This window comes from Apteryx mantelli, chromosome 2, assembly GCF_036417845.1.
Source record: "Apteryx mantelli isolate bAptMan1 chromosome 2, bAptMan1.hap1, whole genome shotgun sequence".
NCBI classification, from domain to species: Eukaryota; Metazoa; Chordata; class Aves; order Apterygiformes; family Apterygidae; genus Apteryx; species Apteryx mantelli.
This window is the reverse complement of record NC_089979.1, coordinates 93727321-93747475: the sequence shown is the minus strand read 5'-3', so window position 1 is coordinate 93747475 and position 20155 is coordinate 93727321. Positions and strand designations below refer to the sequence as shown.

Here is a 20155-nt window from a genome sequence, read left to right as displayed (position 1 = left end):
ACCTCCCTACTTCCTTTTTAGGTTGTTTTTGACCAGTGAAGACTGGGTTAACAGCCACAATTCCTTTAAGCAAAATATATCGTACATTAGCTATGACTACATCACAGTTATAACCCATCAAAATTTCATTTAACCACATACTGCTTTCTACAAAATAGAAGAAAAAATGTTTGGTGAGTATTTCTAGTCGAGAAATAATAACAGCTGTCCAAAACATGGCTTGGTCATTGCAGATTTTGGAGGCTATTACTTTGCACAGCCAGAAGTAGCTATTTATCTTGGGTTCTACATGTTCCTGCATCCAAGCCTGTCTTGATCAAAATGAGTAACTTTGTACCTGGCTGAATAAGTTCTGTTCAAGCCTGAATGAGTTTGACTCATTTTTAACTGTAGGACACTTATGAAGGGGGTGTTTCTTTGTTTAGGTTGTTGACCATAAATAGACAGAGATGTGATTTGCAGCATGGGTTATACTGGAATTTTACATTATTTTAGGCCTCTCTGAGCAGATCTACTGTAAAACATAGTACAGGAAGATCACACACATTCATTATCCTTTTACCTTTGTCAGAAGAGTGGTGGAATGCTTTGATTTTTAAAGTAGAAAATACACTCCAGTTTGAGATTTTTTTTTTTCCTTCTTGAACACCCAGAATTTTGATAACTACTTCTGCACAACAGGGCTTGCTATATAAGCTAGGAGCTGCAGAATTCATTAGGGCTGCAGTCTCTAAACTTGTCTTTAAACACCTCACAGCAGCAGCTCTGGGTAGCTAAGTTACTCAGGATAGTTGTTTGCTGTTAATTTCAGTTAGGAGGCATAAATCGGAGTAAGACCCCAAAATGATGACCATGTCTATTTTGTCAAATCCTCATAGCAAGGTAAAACAATTATGCAAAAGTATATTCCACTCAGATCAAAACCACCTGTCCAGGAGAATAATTGCTTACAATCAAGTACATCTTTTCACAGTATTTTAGTAACCTATAACCTGAACCTTATCCTCAAAGCCTGCACTTAATAAAAATTAAGCTTGGTAGACAACATTACTTTGCTATGTGCAAGCCATATCCTTCTTCTGCTAGGAAACCTGGAAGGGATTTTTGGTTGTACTGAATTTTAGTTGTTTGCAATGGTGGGGGACAGTATTGGTTTAAGCACTTAGGGGAGAGAAGCATCCTTTAACTGAGCAAAGGTAAGGCAACATATTTATTGTGCTAATAGCATCTGACTCTAGTATAGGATAGGAGAGTTCTACTTCAGAAACAGCCAAGTAAATCTTTCCAAAGAGGTGGGATTAAGAGGAACACGGCTTTTTGACATAGCTTTTGGCTTTCTCTGGACACCTTAAGGATTCCCAGTTTAGAAAAGGAATTTGCTGTAAGAGGTGCTTTTTGATAAAGATCTGCTAGTTGCTGAGCCAAAACTAATAGCGGCACATACAATTATGTAAGGGCAAAATGTCATTTTTCTGTTATGGCTGCATCTTCGCCCTCCTTCAGCAATGTAATATCAGTTTATAATCGAGTTTTACATAGAAACAATTAATACAACACAAGCAAGCTGGTTTTACTTCTGTTTATGATGCCTGCATTGAGGTCAGATGTTCAAGTCTCTTGCAATTCTCAGAGCTGTTTACGTTGATAGAGACCTAACAGAGAAGCAAAACTTCCTAAACAGTCATTAATTATTTCACCCAAGAGATCAGAGAAAACAGCAAGGCACCTATTCAAACATTATTGTAGGACAAAGAAGGAAGATCAGGCACTTTATCATTATCCATATGAATACATGGGATGGATTGCCCCAGCATTAGCAAGCAGACCCTGTATTATTTTCCTGCTAGTAGAAGTTCCTTTAGAGGAAAGAAATACACTAACACCTCACTGTGACTCCGCTTTTTGCCAGGTAAGAACATCACACCCAAAAATATACCTACCTGTAACTTCTTCCTCTGAAGGACAACTTTCATACTTTGGAAAAAAAAAAAAAAAAAGTACTTTATTTTCACTGCTTTAATCTCTCTACTGTAGTGTTAGCACTTAACATAAGCATCACTCTTCTACTGTCTATTTACAATCCATTGAAATGTATACAAATACAATACATGTTTTCAGAAATGTAAGGGGAAATACACAATTTTGTAAAATTTAAAAAAGTGACACTCATCTGTACAGGATCCTCAAATTTATCATCCAAGAAATAAAGTTTATACAAGGTAGTATCCACACAGCTATGGAAGGGCAGGTGCTACATCAACAAAGCAGCAAACTTGAAGTAATACAATAAGAAACAGAAAATGGATGTGTTTTAGGGCACCAGATAATACATTTAGTACCATTGAAGTTGTAAATTTAGTATACCCATGTTTCTAGGAACACAACTGCAAACCTAGAAAATGTTGTGAGAAATATTAAACATTATATACACATGAGGTAAATGTACCTTGGTCTTTTAAGAGGTAATTTGAGTTTAAAGCAACTGATATAGTGATGTTTTCTTTTACACAAAATGATTAACAACTTGTAATCGTTTCAATGGCACAGTATAGACAAGTAGCTCACTAAAAGGTGAGTTTCATGGCAATCACTCTCAGAACAATTATGGAAAAAATAAAATAAAATAGCCTCTTTTTCTGACACTTTCATGCCCCTACAGAATCAATCCCAAAGTCTTTATCCTATATACATAGTCTTTTTTAGGATTACAAGTGGAACCATTTGAGGGTGTAAGTGTGCCATGCTTGGAAAGTCAGCTTGAGAAACATCCCAGAACTCTAGCTTTTAAGGCTGGAAGGTCCCTGAAGAATTCCAGCATTCCAAAAACAACATTTCAAGCTTTCCAGCATCAGATCATTTCCAACATTCCTTATTCTTCATGTCCATATCCACCTAGTCAAGTCTGTAAACTGAACTGAGGCATCAATGCTACTAAAATGTCAAACTGATTAAATCCATGAAACTTGAGTGAATGTATAACGCATTCATATTTACAAACATTTGCATCAGTATTCATCAGAAATTGTTTTGGTATATACTTGAAATGATATAAAATTAATATTTTGAATGCTAAAATATTTTGGTCCCCCTGGATTTCTAAGAGCAGATCTGGTGATATTACAACCTTAATTTAAAAAATACTTATGTGTACCTGTGTCCATATATATAAGATATGATATTACACAGGTAACATTTAAAGTTACATAATATATACAGACACACCCTTTGTAAAAGGTGTTCAGTTTATATAATGGAAAAGAACAAAGCTTTGAGTTGTGGTGTCAGAACTGAGGATACATATAGCTCTATTCAGAGTTTTCCTGTTCTGCATTTTAGTGTGAATAATAAGATTGTCCCAAAATAATTTTCATAAAGTCACACATTGTATCAAGCCTCCTTTATGCGCTTCATTTTTGAAAAGTTTATTACAAAGTTAAGAATTAGAACAGCATAAGAATAGTTACTATCAATTCAGGAAAATGAAGACTAGTAGGTGGGTGAGATAACCAATGCAACAAACTACTGTATAATTGTTTGAAGTAATCCACACATCATGATGCTGTTCAGCTGCCTTAGATTCTCTTTTAAATGCAACAGAGCTGCTTCTTATATTTTAGAAGACTAAACATTATTGTGATAAGACTTTGTAGTTGCTAAAAACAGCAATGAAATTTGATGAATTATTGAAAACACTCCCATGTCACCATTGAGATTATTATAAAGACTGGAAGCATGCTGATAGCCTGACATTTGTAAAATATGACTTATACCATTTGTATCTACGGTGAAGAAGCAGGTACACCTCTGGAAAACTCAAAATTTAACAAAGGTACCATTTTTTTTTTTAAATAGATCTTTGAAATTAGTATGGGGCTATAGTAAATTCTACCTCAGTGCTGAAGTGTTTTCTTTAAATATTTGTCTAGATACACAGAACTTGTCAGAGAAGGATGCCAAACAGATAAACTGGGAGACTGGATGCATTAATCACTTCTTAATCAGTCATAACTGAAAAACTGTGGTGCACACCTTGACTGCCCAGTTGCACAAAGGTATAGTTTACTCTATTTAAGATACCTGCATGAAGTCAACTTTCAACTTTTATAGAGGCCTGAAGCAAATGAGCCTGACTGGTCAGATAATGCAGAACAAACATAAGCCTGACAGCTGTACATATGTTTAAACCCAATTGTTTTCTACTAAGAATTTTTTTCTTCCCTTCCTCTGCAGGTGCCATCTTCCAATATGAGTAAACTCATCCATAAAGGTGGTTGAATAAAGTATTTCAATATTTACAGTTCAACCTCTGCAGGTCCATAATTCCCACATCATTTAAATCCATCTCCAAGTATGTGTTAAGAATTTGGAAATACATGAGTGTTATGAACTGCTTTGGCTGCTATCCCTATACAGCCTGAACATAAGCCTTATGCCACCTATATAGCCTCTTACTAAAACCTATCCATCTTATTGCTTCAGCAACCATATACCACAGACCAAGAAACAATCTTGACTACTGCTAACAGTATCAAATGATACTCTTGCCACAGTTACTAGCTTTGTCAAAAATTCTCAAAGTACTTTATGCTGAAGCATGAAAAATAAATAGAATTAAGGTTACTCTGCATATCGTATAGTAGGATGGGTAGTGATATGTTCTGGAGAGTAGGAGGTTAACTGTTAATTGGCATATTAATTACCAGGCACATTTACATACAGAAATCCAAATGACCTTTTTGGAAATTAATGAAATCAAAGGTCAACCAGAATCTTTCTAATACTGCAATTCAAATATATATATATCCTGGAGACTGCAAATTTAAAATTTTCCCTGTGGATTCCCCTGCTCCTCCCCGGATGTTGTACATTTGGGCAGGAAGCAATTCAATTTATGAACAAGGTTGCCAAAGCCCCCTTAAATTCTCAGGCAAATCTGGACTAAAGCTATGCATATTCTTTTGTGTTCTTATGACAACACAAGCCACCATAAGCTTTGTTCTTGTAACTATGAAGAGGATTGCTGGAATCCTCTGGTATCAAAGACCTGCAGGTCACCACTTTGTGTATGAGGCACACACAAAATATATGCACATAAACTTTATAAGCAGCTTTTAACTTTCTAGTACAAAAGCCCAAATAAATTCCCCCTAAATACAGGTGCACTTAATCCTTGTTTAATTGCAAATATTGTTCTGTGAGCCTAAAGACTCTGCTGAGCTGCACAGAAAATATACTTTACACAACTGATTTAAAGAAGCAGAATCTCCCTTAAGACCATTTTAGTCCTCTTGTTACTTCTCTTAAGTAGACAAGGGCACTTCAAGCATTTTAAAAGTACCACTTGATAAAAAGTCTTACATATAACTCATGACTTGACAATTACAAAATATGACAGTGAACTAACTAGCTTACATTATTGAAAACTCCTACAGTGGTTTAAAGAATCAGATTTTGGTAAAATTGAAGATATTTTGAGAATGATGCACTCGCTGAAAAGAGTTTGAATTAGATCTTAGCTAAGCAAATGAATATTTGACTTTTGAACTTGTAATTTGGAAGCCACAAGTACCATAGGCTTTGCATGTTCCTACTGTTTTGCATTAAAAAGACTCAAAAGCGGCACTTACTGGTATAATACAATCTATTTTGAAGGCAATGTAATGCTCTGAAAAAGGGGGGGGGAGGGAAAAACAGTAATCATGTAGAAAGTATAGTTGCATAAATTATGTTCCCCACAAACGAATGAGGTCATTTTGTAAATCAAGATAAGAGTCCAAAAGATATACAACCTTATAGCTAGCAGAGTATACTGCAATGGTACAGTCAAAATCTGAATCAAAGAACTGTGACAGTGGTTCAGAATACTCTATGTACCAGCCAGGACTAAAGTGACTTAGAGAGCCATCAATGCACTCCAGAACAATTTAGTGAACCATTTCCATTTTAGAAGTGATCTTCATATTTTTTAGCACAGTTAACTAGACATTAAGACCAGCTATCAACTTTCCAAATAAGAAGTTGCAGGTTAATAAAAAATAAAACTAGACTACACAATAGTTTGTAAGTATCCTGGGAAAGAGGTGTTCATAGTGCACAGAAAGGACCCAACACAACTGTTCAGCATGGCTGCAAAAATCCTGGGGCTAATAAGTGATGTTCCTATGAAGTATTAAAAGGCAGCAATATCCTTCTGTTCCCTCAGTGAGGTAGAACAATTAACCTTCGTAACACGCCACCTGGTGCAGATACAGATTTTTTACAGTATTCCTCAGTAGCAAATCCAGGATTACATCTTTATCCCCTCCTGTTGACTAAGTTGTGATAATGTTTTCTTAATGCGCAAAGCTGTTAGCCTAGCTGCTCCATTGGCATACCAGCATTCCCGCATAATTTTTGCCATTACTCGTAATGCCTGCAAAGGAAAGAAATAATTACATGCAGTTCTGTTCCCATGTAATGGACTTTTGTTCTGCCTTGGCCTTTTACAATACACATTTCTGAAGTCTACTACTAGTACTACTGCTGCATGCAAGAGTGTTGTATTAAACAAATTCTCACTTCACTACAGAAAAATAAAGTTATTTACAATATTATAGAGAACACTGGTATTTTTCAGTACAACTTCACTCACACTAATATATTTCAATGAAAAATTAGCAGTTTGACTGTAACTGTTTTCTGAAGTCTTGCATTAAACAAAAATATTGTTTTTATTTTACCTCCAGTGAAAAAGCAGTAATAAAATAGAAGAAAGCACCTAAAACTGGTATCAAAGTGCTGTGTAGCTGAGAATGTACTCAATCACTTCCCTCAAAGTGCTTTTCAAGGAGTTAGTTTAACATATAGCAGTTCACTAATTTTATCAGCTGTCTTCCTCAAATTGAAGCTCTCTAACAACTCTGAAAACTCTTGGAGTCTCTTCATCTTTCAAACAGCCATTCTTTGAAATCTGTGAATGCTACTATCACACAACAATGCAAATAATGTAAAAACTAACGTATGTAAAAACTTTGTAAGACCAAAGAAAGTATTAGCTGTAAATTCTAAGATTTTAAACTCAGTTCTATAAAAATGAATGGTTAAATTTGCAGGATTGGAATAGCAGCATTTAAAAACTAATCTGTAGTCTGTGGGTGCATATTGCCTTTCCCTCCCATTTGCATTCTCTCACCAAATCTTTTCTTTCAGGCCTTCACCTATGTATTCATTTCACACATTCTACAACTCAGTTCCCTCATCCATCTGAAGTACATCACATCTCAATTTCATACTCCTGTATTAGCCTACTTCAGCTATTCTCCTATGTTCTGAACCAGGAAGCACTGGTTCAGTTGGGCTCCTGGAGCAAGCAATATGAACAAAGTTCGCTGGAAAGCCAGGAGCTTGTTGCTGTGTGTACTGCTGCCTGGGAGCTGGTAAGCATAAGGGAACTCGCTCCAGAATCAGGTAAGCACTTCTACAGAGGCATGATCAGGAGCTGTCGTTACATGCATACTCCAGTTTTAAGTCTCTGGCTTACGAGATCCTCAGTTTCCTAATAACCGTGTTCATATTTGAATAAGTGTACACAGTACAAATTAAGAGAGATCAAGTACCAAGGCCATCATGGTTTTTGATGAAAATTCATTTACTACGCAATGATAGGGCAAAGACCTCTGAGCTAGTTCTGTGTGGGCTTGAGCATGCACCTGAAGCAGCCCAATAGTGCTGAAGATATCAGTTGTGCCCCAACAAGCAAGTACAACTCTGTTGGCACAGCACTATCTGTTGAAAATGATAACCAGACAGACTGGTTACAAACCGATTGGGACGAACCTGGTTATAAGCTATAGATTGTTTTTGACTAGCTCAGGTATCTCTGCTGCCCCCTATTATGTAATTTATTTGCAATGATGCTTCTTGGATAATATAATCTATACTAGCTTTAATTTATATTAACTTTGTCTATTGCTTCACAGAAAGGGATCCTAGAATACTCCATACAGGATGAGCTATTCATTTTTATGATGCTATTTTAAAAATTTATGCATGACTAAAGATTAACAGTATTCAATAAAGCCAGAATGATTAGAATGAAAGCAAGATCTCTCAGAGGCAAACTTTCCCCCTTCTACAACAGAAATAAGAGTCAAGCACAATTTTTAAGCTGCTGAAATCAATAAAAGGTGTTCAAACAGCTTTAGCATGGGTAGTTAACACTAACCTCACAGCTCTGCCATCTGTTTGGAATATTGGGCCTTAACTTCTGCTCACAAACAACTTTTCTCATTTCCTCAACCGAAGGATCTGAAGGGACAAGGTCATAGTATGGCAACTGGTAATCTTCATGGATTCCTGTAATTGGTTGAAAATAGTTTTTACTTTAGTTAACACTTAAGTTACATATTCTTTATTTCTTACCTATGTTCATGGTTTATTGGAACCCAACAATTTTCTTTTTCTGTTTTCATTTTTAAAATTACATTAATGACTGACAACAACAACAAAAAACACCACAAGCCTTAAACATATTCTAAGAGTGCTAAAACTACACTTGAATTTTAAATTTTGAAACTTATGTATTTGGAAAAGATGGAAGCTATGTCAAATTTTTCATATGACATACTAAAGACATGCTTCTTGGAAGCAGATGATTTATTATACCATGTTTTATTTTAAATAAGGTATACACATCATCTGCACGCATTATGTCTAGCGCTTACCTGAGTTTTGTCCCTTGCTCTCAAGAAACAAACATTAACTTCACCCCTTTCTCTCCTTTATGTAAGGGTTTTAATAGGAACTAGTCTGTACTAATTTTTCCTCTTTCTTCAATAGGTATGGTTTATCAATTTACACAAAGGTAGAATGAGCCAGTCATTTACAGGATTAACAATTAGAAAGTCTGAGACACGCTCACTTTAAACTCTTTTTAGAGAGAACTGTCTACTCAAACTCAGTCAGATTCTGCAAGTTACTTATAATTCCTTAGTATGGCCAGTTTTGTAAAGATTGCCACGTACCACCAATTGAACATCGCCGAGCTATTTCCCAAAATACTAATCCCATTGCATAGATATCTGCTCGCTTGAATGACTCGAAGTGTTTCATATTTATGGAATCATCTAAAACTTCAGGAGCCATGTACCTGTTTGCAATAAAGCAGAAAACAGATTGAATTTCATAAGTACTTACAGTAGAGGATGTTCAGTTATACTATTCAGCTCAAAAACAAGTTTAAATGTTTATGCAGAAAAGGAGACAGACTCAGAGAAAGTGTACTTTATGAAGATTAGGATGTTCAAAGCTTCTTTGCTCTTAGCCTACACATTTCCAAAAATCAGTAAAAACAGTGGTTAAACAAACAACTGACATTGACTGTATTCCTTAAATAGAATTCAATGGGAATAGCTATATTTGATTATCAAGAGAGTATATGCTTGACAATTTAGAAAATGGTAAGTAAAGAAAACGGAGTGCCAATTTAAGAGCAAGGGAAGGGAGAGTACAGCTTGAAAAGGCTTAAGCTTTGACAAAAGAGAAGGGAGGGGGGAGAGCAAACAGCAAAAACTGAGGCTCTAAGTAGCAGACTGAGATAAGCACTAACAGCAGAATTCTCACATAAGGAGAAGCAGTTTACAGGAAGCTAGTGGCTCTTAACAAAAAAAGTAAGCTACATCACAAGGCCTTAGAAGCATCCAACTTCAAAAAGAGAAACAATTTTATCTTGGGAGCTAATCTGCACAAAGATAATGGAGAGATTTTGGTGAAGAGCACTTCTGAGACATGGGAAAAGATTTACAGGAGATAATCCTAAAACAGAGAGGAAACTCATGGGGCACAAACTTAAAGGCAGCACTGTTAAGGGCTCCTTGGGAATAAAGGTTCCCTACACTAAAGTAACTGATTCTTCACAATACAGTTGGTAAGTCCTACCATTAAACAAACATGCATTTCATACATGCAAGACCTTTTTTGAATAGTAAATACATTTGTTACACATTCTGACAATTGTTCTCACATGAAAAAATTGAAGACTCAGATGACTATAACCTTCTCAGTCTTCCTGGCAATTTAAAATCTGTGATAGCCTCCCAATGATAAACAGGGATTGAAAGCTGGTCATAATGTCCAAACTACAGTTACCTCACTTAGTGTGGCTATACCTTGTGTTGGAACATTCCAAGTAAAAGGCTGGTGTGGAGCTCATTTAGGGTGACTGACAGGCAGTATCCCTTCATGGTGCTGGAAGGAGTGGTACTTGCTGCCATCAACAGTGGTTGCAGTATTTTTCTCAATCTGGTATAGCTCTTGCAGCTAAATCTGCTAGGTAATCCTTGGAGAACTTGGTGCATTTTTCTACTGCCTTGTCAATCTCAAATTAACAAAGCAGGCAAGCAATGACACGAGGGCTTTAGAGAGTGACACAGTTAACTAGTAAAAAAGCAACACGCATAGATTACTGGAGTGGAATACAGCATCAGGCAATAACTCAAACACTGGAACAACCACAGGAGAAGCCTATGCACAATTTCATCCAATCAACATAGTACAAAAGTCCTAAATATACTTTTTTTTCCCCCTAGCACCAGGGATGGCAGGCAGAATACAAGACTGAGTACTAAGAGTAAGTTTCAAGATTTCTTTAGGAATAAGCTTTAAGAATTATCTCAGCACTACTGTGTCCTATGGAAGTGACACAGGAGGAAGCAAGGACTATCAACAAGAGAAAAAAATGCAACCAGTAGTCCAGAAGTTCGGGGGAGGGGGGAGGCTAGCCAGAGAGAGTTCTCCTAAACAGTTTATAGGCATGTAAATTCCATGTAAATGATAACCGCATAAGCTGAGGACAAGCGTCTGAAGAGGAACATAAAATTTATATTGACAGTACATACTGAATGGAATGCACAGTCTGAAAATTAAGCCAACAAGATGTCACAACCCTTCACATGGACAAGGCTCAAGTCATTCTGGGCCACCTATATCAAAAGCTTTATTGAGAAAAATGTGAGATTAGTGGGTTGGTATTTTCCTGCTCTGGACAAGGATCTTGCACACATATTGGATAATCTTCTTGTGCTACTTAGTGTGCTTGACAGTGTAGTGATCAACCACTCTAGAAGAAAGGATATGATCTTAAGATGGATCAAATATGGGGAGAAGAGGGATGGAGCTGAAAAAAAACCACCATATTGCAAGTCTATCAGCAAGAATCATTTACACAAGCAGTATAGGAGTTTGTTTCAATTTCTAAGTCATCCTAAGGACAAGGGATTTAACAGAAAAAAACATAAAAGTTCTGAATCTGGTAATGGCCCCGAATTCATACTCTTAAAAAATAACTTCCATTTAGTTTCTTGGCAAACTGACTTCTTACCATAATTCTCCATCAGCATTTATATTGGCTTTGGCTTCCATAACAACTCAGAATGCAGATTAATTGCTTAAAAAGAGATTATTGCTGGAGCAAGAGGTTAAAGGCAAGTAGGTCATCTAGTGCAGTTAATAGAATAGCTGGAGTTTCACAGCTATCAAACAAAAGGGAGTGAAACATGCATCTCCTTAGTAATTTATGTATTGCAAACGCATTGTTTGTCAGAAACAGTGCTTTGGGTTCTGGAGAGAACTACTCTACATAGGCTAACATGATAGGCTTTGAGCTTCTGAACAAGGTATGCAGCTACCCTCCAAGAACGCAAGGACAGGTCTACAAAGGAGTTTACAAATGATGTTGAGTATGGCCATGCCTAACATTAGATGCCTGCTGGCTTTCCCCAACCCTCTCTGCCCTTCCAGTCCAGGACTCTTAGTTGCTTAAATTTCTAGTACAACACACAGGGAGCTTGGTGTCATTGAACAGAACCCATATACAACATACAAAGTGCGACATTTCCCTTCACCAAGCCTATACTCCACAAGCATAGTTAAATTCTGCTTGTGTCAGACTTGGGTAAACTGCAGAAAAGTGCCCATGCTAAGGCAGAATTCACAGCCAGACTACTTCTCTTGATTAAACTACAGAGTGTGACAGTTTCACCGCCCTTCTCAAAAAGAAAGGAGAACTAGCCTACATTTTACTTGCTTTAGAGGGAGTGAGAGTGATTCTATTTCCTTCTCAGTTTAAGGCTCACATGTTCCTGCTTTACACTGCAGGACAAGCTGAGAAAACACACATTAACACCCCTAGTGAAGCTAAGCCTCTGAGAAGAAAAGAAATAAAGATTCATTCAACCAGAGAGAAGGATCACCAGTCAGACTGGACTCGGTGCTTAAAGCACTCACCTGAAAACAAGTCTTGCTTACTCCCTAGACCATGTATTTTACAATAGACAATCCTTGGAAAGATATAAACATTGTCAAGTCATCCTGAACTTGCACACAAAATTTCTCCATATGCAGAGGACGTACCAGCAATGGTAGTCATCAGTGGGAATTAAAACTGCCACAGAACAGATAAGATTTTAACTTTACTATGGGAGGAGGGGCAGGAGGAGGAGGGGCAGGAGGAGGAACTTGAAGCCAAAGATGCAGAGTTACCACCTAACCATTCACAAGAGGAAGAGGGGACCAAGTCATGAGAATGATCAATTTGCAGAGGGGTAGAAGTGACTAATGCCTTCAAAGAGGAAGTGGATTTAGTCTTGCTGCTGCTCACAGCAGCAAGAGAGTTGCTACTGTTTTACCCTTGCAAAGCAGCATGAGGCAGATGAACAGGCAGTTTAAATAGTGCCTGTTCAAGAAAAGATCTTGCAAGGAGGATCCACAGACACAGCTGAACAGATACTTCCTCCCAAGAGAGGACTGAAGAAAGTGACTGATTTGCATATCAGTTTTCTTTGTTTTTTACTACAGCTACATGCAAAGTCACACTTTGTTTTATTTCTTGCATACAAGCTAGGTTTGTAGTGACATAAGAGGCTCAAGCAGTAGTTTGCTGTTTCATTACCAATGATTACTGGAGACCTAGAGAAGGAATAATAGCCAGTATTTTGTAATCTGGTGATAACTCAGAAAACAAGTCTCACTTGACCATTTGTGCAGAATTTTTAAAATGGGCAAAGGACTAAATACAGCAGAGCTTTAGAACAAAGTCATTTCCTGTAATTTCAGCAATACAATTGTCAGTAAAATAATTTCCAATACAAGTTCCAAAAGCCTTGCTCCATAATTAAAAAAAGCCACTACGTGCATCCTAGTTAAGTGTAACACACACAACTGAAGTATCTCTCACTAAAGTGAAGGAAAAAAAAAAAAAAAGTATTTTTAGATGTGTGGGCTGGAGATTGGGCAACATCAGCACAGAGTTTTGCCCAACACTGCTAGTGTACATGTTCAGGTTAATATTGTGCAGCCCTGAATTACTGTAGAGCTTCCACACATTTCTCAGTGAGAGAAATTTTATTCCAAGTAAGATCACCGACATACCACTGACATTATAGGCCTCAAAAGGATTTGTCCACACTGGACAACCCCACTGCTGTGGTTCACTGTTGGTGAGCCACATATACCTATTGGCTATATAGCTGTACAGATTATTAAAGGAAATTAGTCCTACCTATCTTCCACATAGCTTCCAGTTATTAGTGTCTGAAACTCCAGCAATAACAAGTTACAGCCAACAAGTTTAACTGCATCAAAACAAGTGCCATTCATCAGCTCTTAGAGTTTTTGTAAAGACAACAAGATATGTATTTCCAAATTCAGAGGTAGGCCTTTAAAGAAAGGGAGCATACTGACCTTTTTGTTCCCACTCTGTGGTTTGGAGCAATATCAATGGTGTCCGTAGCTGAATCATGTCTTACAGCCAATCCTAGATCGGCAATGCAGCACGTTCCATTCTTTTTTACCAATATATTTTTTGATTTCAAGTCTCTGTGGGCAATTGCAGGTTTTCCTGGAAAGAGAAAAAAAAAAAAAAAAAATTAGAAAGGGCAAGATAAGGGGGGAAGGGGAAGAAATCCCTACTGCTAATAAAAGACAGCCAATATTATTCTAACTCTGGTGTAGATTTTGATGTTACTAAAATATCCCTTCTAGTTCTGTCATTTCATGTGTATTATCAAGACTAACTCCTGAAATTATTCATTGTGGACTAGCTGGCTGCCCAGAAAAAATACATGAAGTATCCATCTGTCTCTCTGCTGCTCCTTTCCCTCTTCCTATGCAAGAATATATTGCGCATGCGCACACATACAGGCTACTTGCCACAAAAAGATTCCTAACATCTAATGGAAACAAACATCCATTAAGGATGATTAAAAAAAAAAAAAAAAAAAAAAAAATCACAAACCAAGGTTAAAAAGTACAGGCACCACTACTTAGTTCCTTTTAATAGTCATTTTGGATATAGCACAGAAGGGAAGGTAAAAAAAAAGCCCAAACCAGCAGAATACCCAAGCATGTCTTACTAAAGAGTCAGTTATAAAAGACTACCACTACTAGAAACACTATGTTTTAACAGTGGGGAAGCTTAGGCAGTTTAAGCACTTGAAGGAAATCTAAACGTTTTTTTGCTATAGCAATAGAAGAGCAGCCACTTTAGTGTGTAAAGGAACTGCAGTCAAGGGGGTAGCAACCTGCCTGGAAGCTGAAGAAGGGAAGAGAACATACTAGTATAAGTCGCCATAGCCCGAGGAGTTTACGGTACCCTGTATTTTTTTTTTTTTGTTGTTGGTGGTAATGACAGTAAAGCTTTCATTTGCATACTGTTCTCAGTACAAACTAGTACCAAGACACACTGCCTCTATCAAATTAAAACGTTTTATTAGTTCAGAACCTATCACAGGTCCCAGACAGACACTTTCAATACACTTAGCTTCAAGGGATTAACTTAGGTATCTTTGCTGATTTCAACTGCCTCCTTATCACACAAGTGAGCAGCTATCTGCATAGCAACTACACTCTGGACATGTTTAATGTTCTAATTAAGAAGAGAATTATAGTAGAAACAGTTACGTATGTGTCATTTTTTAAAATCTAGTATTATCCACACAACAGATGGAACAGCTGTAAGATTACCTTGTGTGCCAACAATTTCCATGTGAAGATGTGCAAGGCCACTGGCAGTGGACAAAGCTAATTTTATCATTCCTTCCACAGTCACTGTATACCTGTTCAGGTAATCAAAGAGTGATCCATGCTCATGATAGTCTGACACCAACCACAGCTGAGTCCAAGTACCATTGTCTGCAAAATAACACCAGAATGAATATCACACACACAAAACAAAACAACCCCCCCCCCCCACATAAACAAAACACCACATACCCCACCATATAAGCTATTTCTATACAATGCTTATGAAGTCCAAATTATGTTAGGCAGATACCCTCAGCCAGTTAGACTTTTTTTTTTTTTAATCTATATTTCTATCCCCATAACATTTAAAGGCTTCTGTAAGGACTGGGCCTACCATGCAAGACATTCTGAACAGTTTGAATAAAAGAATACTACCCTAACTAAAATTAGAAAAATCAACATCACTATTATTCAGAAGTGAATTATTAGGGTTATTAATCAGGCCCTGCTTTCTCCTAACTTTTCTGCCTGGGGAACAATGCTGAACACATGATGCAGAGCTAATGCTGCCAGTATCAGTCCATTCTAGTATAATACTGTCCAGGCTACCTAGAGAAATCTGAAGTTTTTTTTGCAAGTTTACTATGTGTGATCTTACAGCTTAACTTGCAGAATTTTGCTTCTCTGGGCTAGTTATTTAGGGTGATAGGGGACAGAGGGAAAGTGACCAATTCTTTCCTGCTCTCAGGATTGTTTCTTCTGTGCTCTGTTTCCAAATAAAAGCCTTTCTAGCTTTGCCCCATGATTCCTTCAGTCTCACCATAACCTATCCAGTCTCAGCCTTGGAGGCAAATTCCAAAGTTACCAGCAGTTGGTGGATTTTTATCCTGCAGGAGAAGCCTGCATGCAGCAATCTGACACATTACTCTAAAAGCAAAACCAAACCCCATCTCTCATGACCACCAAGTTGCTGGCCAAAGCTGAGATAGGAAGGTAAAGGAGGCAGAAAGGTAAAGAGTGAAACACGCTGACTACAAGAAAAACAGTTTGCTGCATGATTTTACACAACAGAGGCTATAACAACTTTGCAGCATATCCCAAGATCTACAGATGACATGCAAGAGCAAAATTGTTCAAATTATTAAACCAGCAGACACAGAATACCTCAATGTTTAAGCCACAGACAGCAGACTACATTAAAGAAGTTCAAATCAAGAAAAAAAAGTAGTCTTTTGACCTAGGAAGCAGAACACAGTAGAACAATCCTGCCACTAGATAGATTTTTCTAGTTTTAAAAGCAGGTCTCATGGCAGACCTGAGAAGTGTTTTTTTTTTTTTTTTTTTCCAAGCTACTTTTATAGAACAGTGTTTTGTCTTTTTAGAACAGTAGCTACCCCATAACAGATTCCAGTTGGGCTTCTACCCTGCCACTATACAGCCACTATTCCTAAAGAACAAGCGAAAGAACTCTGCCCAAGCTAAACAGATCTCTCATGATGTGGCATTCCATAAGGGCTATCAAAATACATAATTGAGAACTAAATGTGAAGGACATGAATAAGAGCAGAGCTGAGAGCTCCCTTTTATTTCCAGCTTTCCTCTTGTAGAGAAGAATTATCATTGCTTTGAATCAAGATTATAGTGTCTTTGTATAAAGATTTTTTTTTCTTCCTACCTCTAAGGCACCCACCTAACAAGGAAGTATACTGTTAACTATAGACATACCTACTATTTGTATTATCTAATTTATTACCTGCAAGTCTAAATATTAGCCTGTTCTTACATTCTTTCCAAAGAAGAAAATACAAAGCTGAGCTTGTTACCCATTCCAAATGGAGCCATGCTTCTTTCCCACTGCATATCATGTTTGCGGCCCTCCAGATTTTAACATGGAGCAGTTCTTACATCCACGCTTACATGACTATTATTAGTTACAGACTAGTTGAAATGCAGCAATAAGTACATCAATGTCCAGTTATTAGCTATAACCTACTACATTTTCTAAATCTCATTATATTTGACAAACTACACATGCACATTTCTTCATGGATCTAGGCACATTATTATGAACTTAATCCCTCTGTAAACAGTATGAGAAGACTTTTTTATTTAGTGACCCTGAGTCCATTTTTGGCTGCATAGTAAACAGTATCTGCCATGAGGCTTTCAGTCACAGGATTTGTATTATTATGTATGAAAAAAGTAATTATGCTCAATAGTAACTATATGCAGTATGCCTGACAGTGACAGGGTAACCTAATTTAGTTCATATATGCACCATGATCAAGAACCTCAAGCAATTTCAGTTTTAAAACATGACAAGAATTTATGCATGTTCTTGGAAACCAATATACAACAGCTTAGTTATGGTTACTTCTTCTCTTTGGAAGAAATCTTCTGAAAATATTTTAAGACCATCAAATTGCTCAGAAGTGAAATGTTTCTCTTTTGTAACAGTGTAAGAAAATTTAAAGTTGTGAATAGAGAAACTTTCCAATTCGTGGTTGGGAGACCAATTACAGCTTGTGAAAATAAGTTAGTGATTTCCAAGCAGCATCTGTCTTAGACAAGCTGCCTCTGAAGAAAGGAGCTTATAACAACTACCTAACCAAATTTATACAATCGGATTTTAATTATTTTTTTGGTGACAGTATTGACATAAATAACATTTTTCATATTGGTTCTAGCATAAACATTTGAATTTGGTATGCACTTGTTTTTAAACAAAATATTAGGTTTTAAGGTTTGACAGTATTGCTTAGCACTAAGAGTTTTGAAATCCCAACATATGCTTCCAGTTGAATGCTTAAAAGAAGTTACAGAAACTGCTGCTCCTCTAATACAGTTTAGTAGAACATTTCAAAACAGAGAATAGGATACCAGTAGCCTTTTCTTGGCAGGCAAATGACATAATGGAAAAAAAGGAAGAAAACTACCTGTGAAAAAGATCAGATACAGACAGAATCTATAATTATAAAACACTCAGAAATGAAATAGGAAGTCTTTAAGGAAAAACTTATTTCTGTGTCTGGAAGTTTTATCATTAGTGAAATAGCGTAATTCTATCACATTAAGATATTCATCTGATTAAATTGAAACAAAGAAGAAAAGACATGGATTTAAAAAATCCCTAAAGCTGTGGATTAGTAAGATCTTCCGGTCAAGTTCGTTCTTTTCAGTTTAAATTCAGAGCTTCTGAAAGAATAAATGGCTCAAACACCACTTCTCTCAAGAGGAAGGAATTTTGCTCATTTCCCTGCAGCATCTTGCCTAACATCATTCTTGGGGATTTACTAACATGTAAGGAAATCTGACTGAACAGAGCTCAGAACTTTCACCCAGAGAAGTGCAGCTTTCTCAACTGAGTGGAAGAAAGAGTAGCTGAAAAATTTTAGTGCCTAAAGCTGTCTGAAATAGTGTACAGTGCAAGACTACCTTATTAAAAAGTGCTTAGTTATACTAAATTATGCTTATTAGACAGCTGCACCCCAGGAAGTCTTTAGTACTGTAAGAAGAGGTTGCTGCCCTCATTTTCTTGCTAGTAGAGTAGTGCAGGTGAGAATTCTCTCATACACTTTAGAATTGGGTTATCTAGGTTTAATCAAATTACCTGTTTAGGTGGTTCAAAGCAAGGCAACGCATGGCCCAGAAAGTAATTTCTCTAACCTATTTCAAATTTAGCATATGCTCCTGGCTAAGTAAAGAGCTAACCAGAACAGAAGTCATCTAGCCAGACAGAACATGGCCGCAGTTAAAAAGCATGCATTGCTTTTCAGTCCTCAAGATGGCTTAACAGTAGAACCTATTTCCCAGTAAACTTTGGGAAGAGAGAGAGCAGAAAGATAGGACCAGTTCCTGCAGCCTTTTGAACACTCAATATAGCTGTGTGGGGAGGTAGACGATAAGAACATATGACATTAAGGGACACAGGATGTCTAAACAGCATAGTACTAGAAGCAAAGAACCATTTGAGCTTGATACCACTAACTTGACTGATCTACCTGCTTTTACAAAGATTAAATGTTTACATGCACCCTTCTGCCTGAAGGCATCACCTGACCCTCAAGTTCTACAGCTACAATGGCCAGCCAGAGGTTTCCCAAAAACTGTGAAAATACACAGTTGTGTTAAGACAAAAGACCTTAATGCTCTTACTAATAGAGAGAATGCAGCATGAAACTGGGCCACATTTTACATCACAAAGTACATGTAAGGAAATGTTACGAGTCTTTAACATTCATGACTAAGACATGAGAACCCACTCCTTAGTGTTGTTCTCCATACACCACTGAAACTTTCAGCAAGCACTGAATTGGAATTGCACAAGTAATTCTTTGTACTATTATATCTTTGGATATAGTAGTACAATGCAATGTCTTGGATATACTGTCAGGTTCCTGCAGTTTAATGACTAAGTGTATTCCAGTAACTCCTAATTACACTCAAATTTGCCTAAGCAAACAACAACAACAACAACCACCACCCCCTGATTAGATGCAAGATGAAATGTTATCAACTAGAATCAGCATATAAGCTGAGTGATTGTTAATGTGTGTTTTTAAGCTCACTGTATCACAATGTGGCTTTAGAGACATTTGCTTTTTTTACAAGTATGATAAACACACTTGAGAAAAATGGAAGAACTATCTCCTTAATGGCCCCTGTGTGTTCCCCCACTAAATGGGATGTAGGTGGTCAAAAGGAATTTTTACTAGATTTGAGCAATTAACTTTTGATATTCAGAACTTCTGAATGCTTAACCCAGGGATATAATGATGCAATGTCCTTGTTGAGAAGGCTCAAAAGGATTTATATGGAGAATTTTGGGGGGGGGAGACAGGAGAAGAAGGTGCTGAGAAAACAAGTTCACCTTTCCACCTTTGCCCAGACAGTAATACTGTTATAAAATAGGGAGAGTCAAGAGTACTAGCATTTTTAAACACATTGTCTTCATCCATTTTTTAATCAATTACCAACCAATTCTCAAGATACTTGTCCTAAGGCCATAGAGCCTCAAAAAAATGGCATGACTTGTCAAATGAGGAAGTCTTTTCTCTTCTTGTATTAACAAGAGGAGCCAGAAATATTAATCTTACATTACAGTTATAGGAAACAAAGATGACCAAAGCAAATGTATACGTCTGTGCAGTCAGAGGAA

General features: G+C 37.0%; 1 protein-coding gene across 1 annotated transcript in view; it reads right to left on the bottom strand.

Annotated features, from left to right (window-relative positions):
• Nucleotides 1-2001: 2001 nt before the first annotated feature.
• The window catches only part of TGFBR1 (transforming growth factor beta receptor 1), a 34537-nt gene continuing 16383 nt past the window's right edge, over nt 2002-20155 (bottom strand). Inside the window, exons 5-9 of the mRNA XM_067291071.1 lie at nt 14998-15165; nt 13717-13873; nt 9003-9127; nt 8204-8334; nt 2002-6412 (exon numbers count right to left, since the gene is read on the bottom strand). Of these exons, the coding sequence (XP_067147172.1) occupies nt 6287-6412; nt 8204-8334; nt 9003-9127; nt 13717-13873; nt 14998-15165 (707 nt within the window). The 3' untranslated portion in view covers nt 2002-6286. The remainder of the gene's footprint in view (nt 6413-8203; nt 8335-9002; nt 9128-13716; nt 13874-14997; nt 15166-20155) is intronic.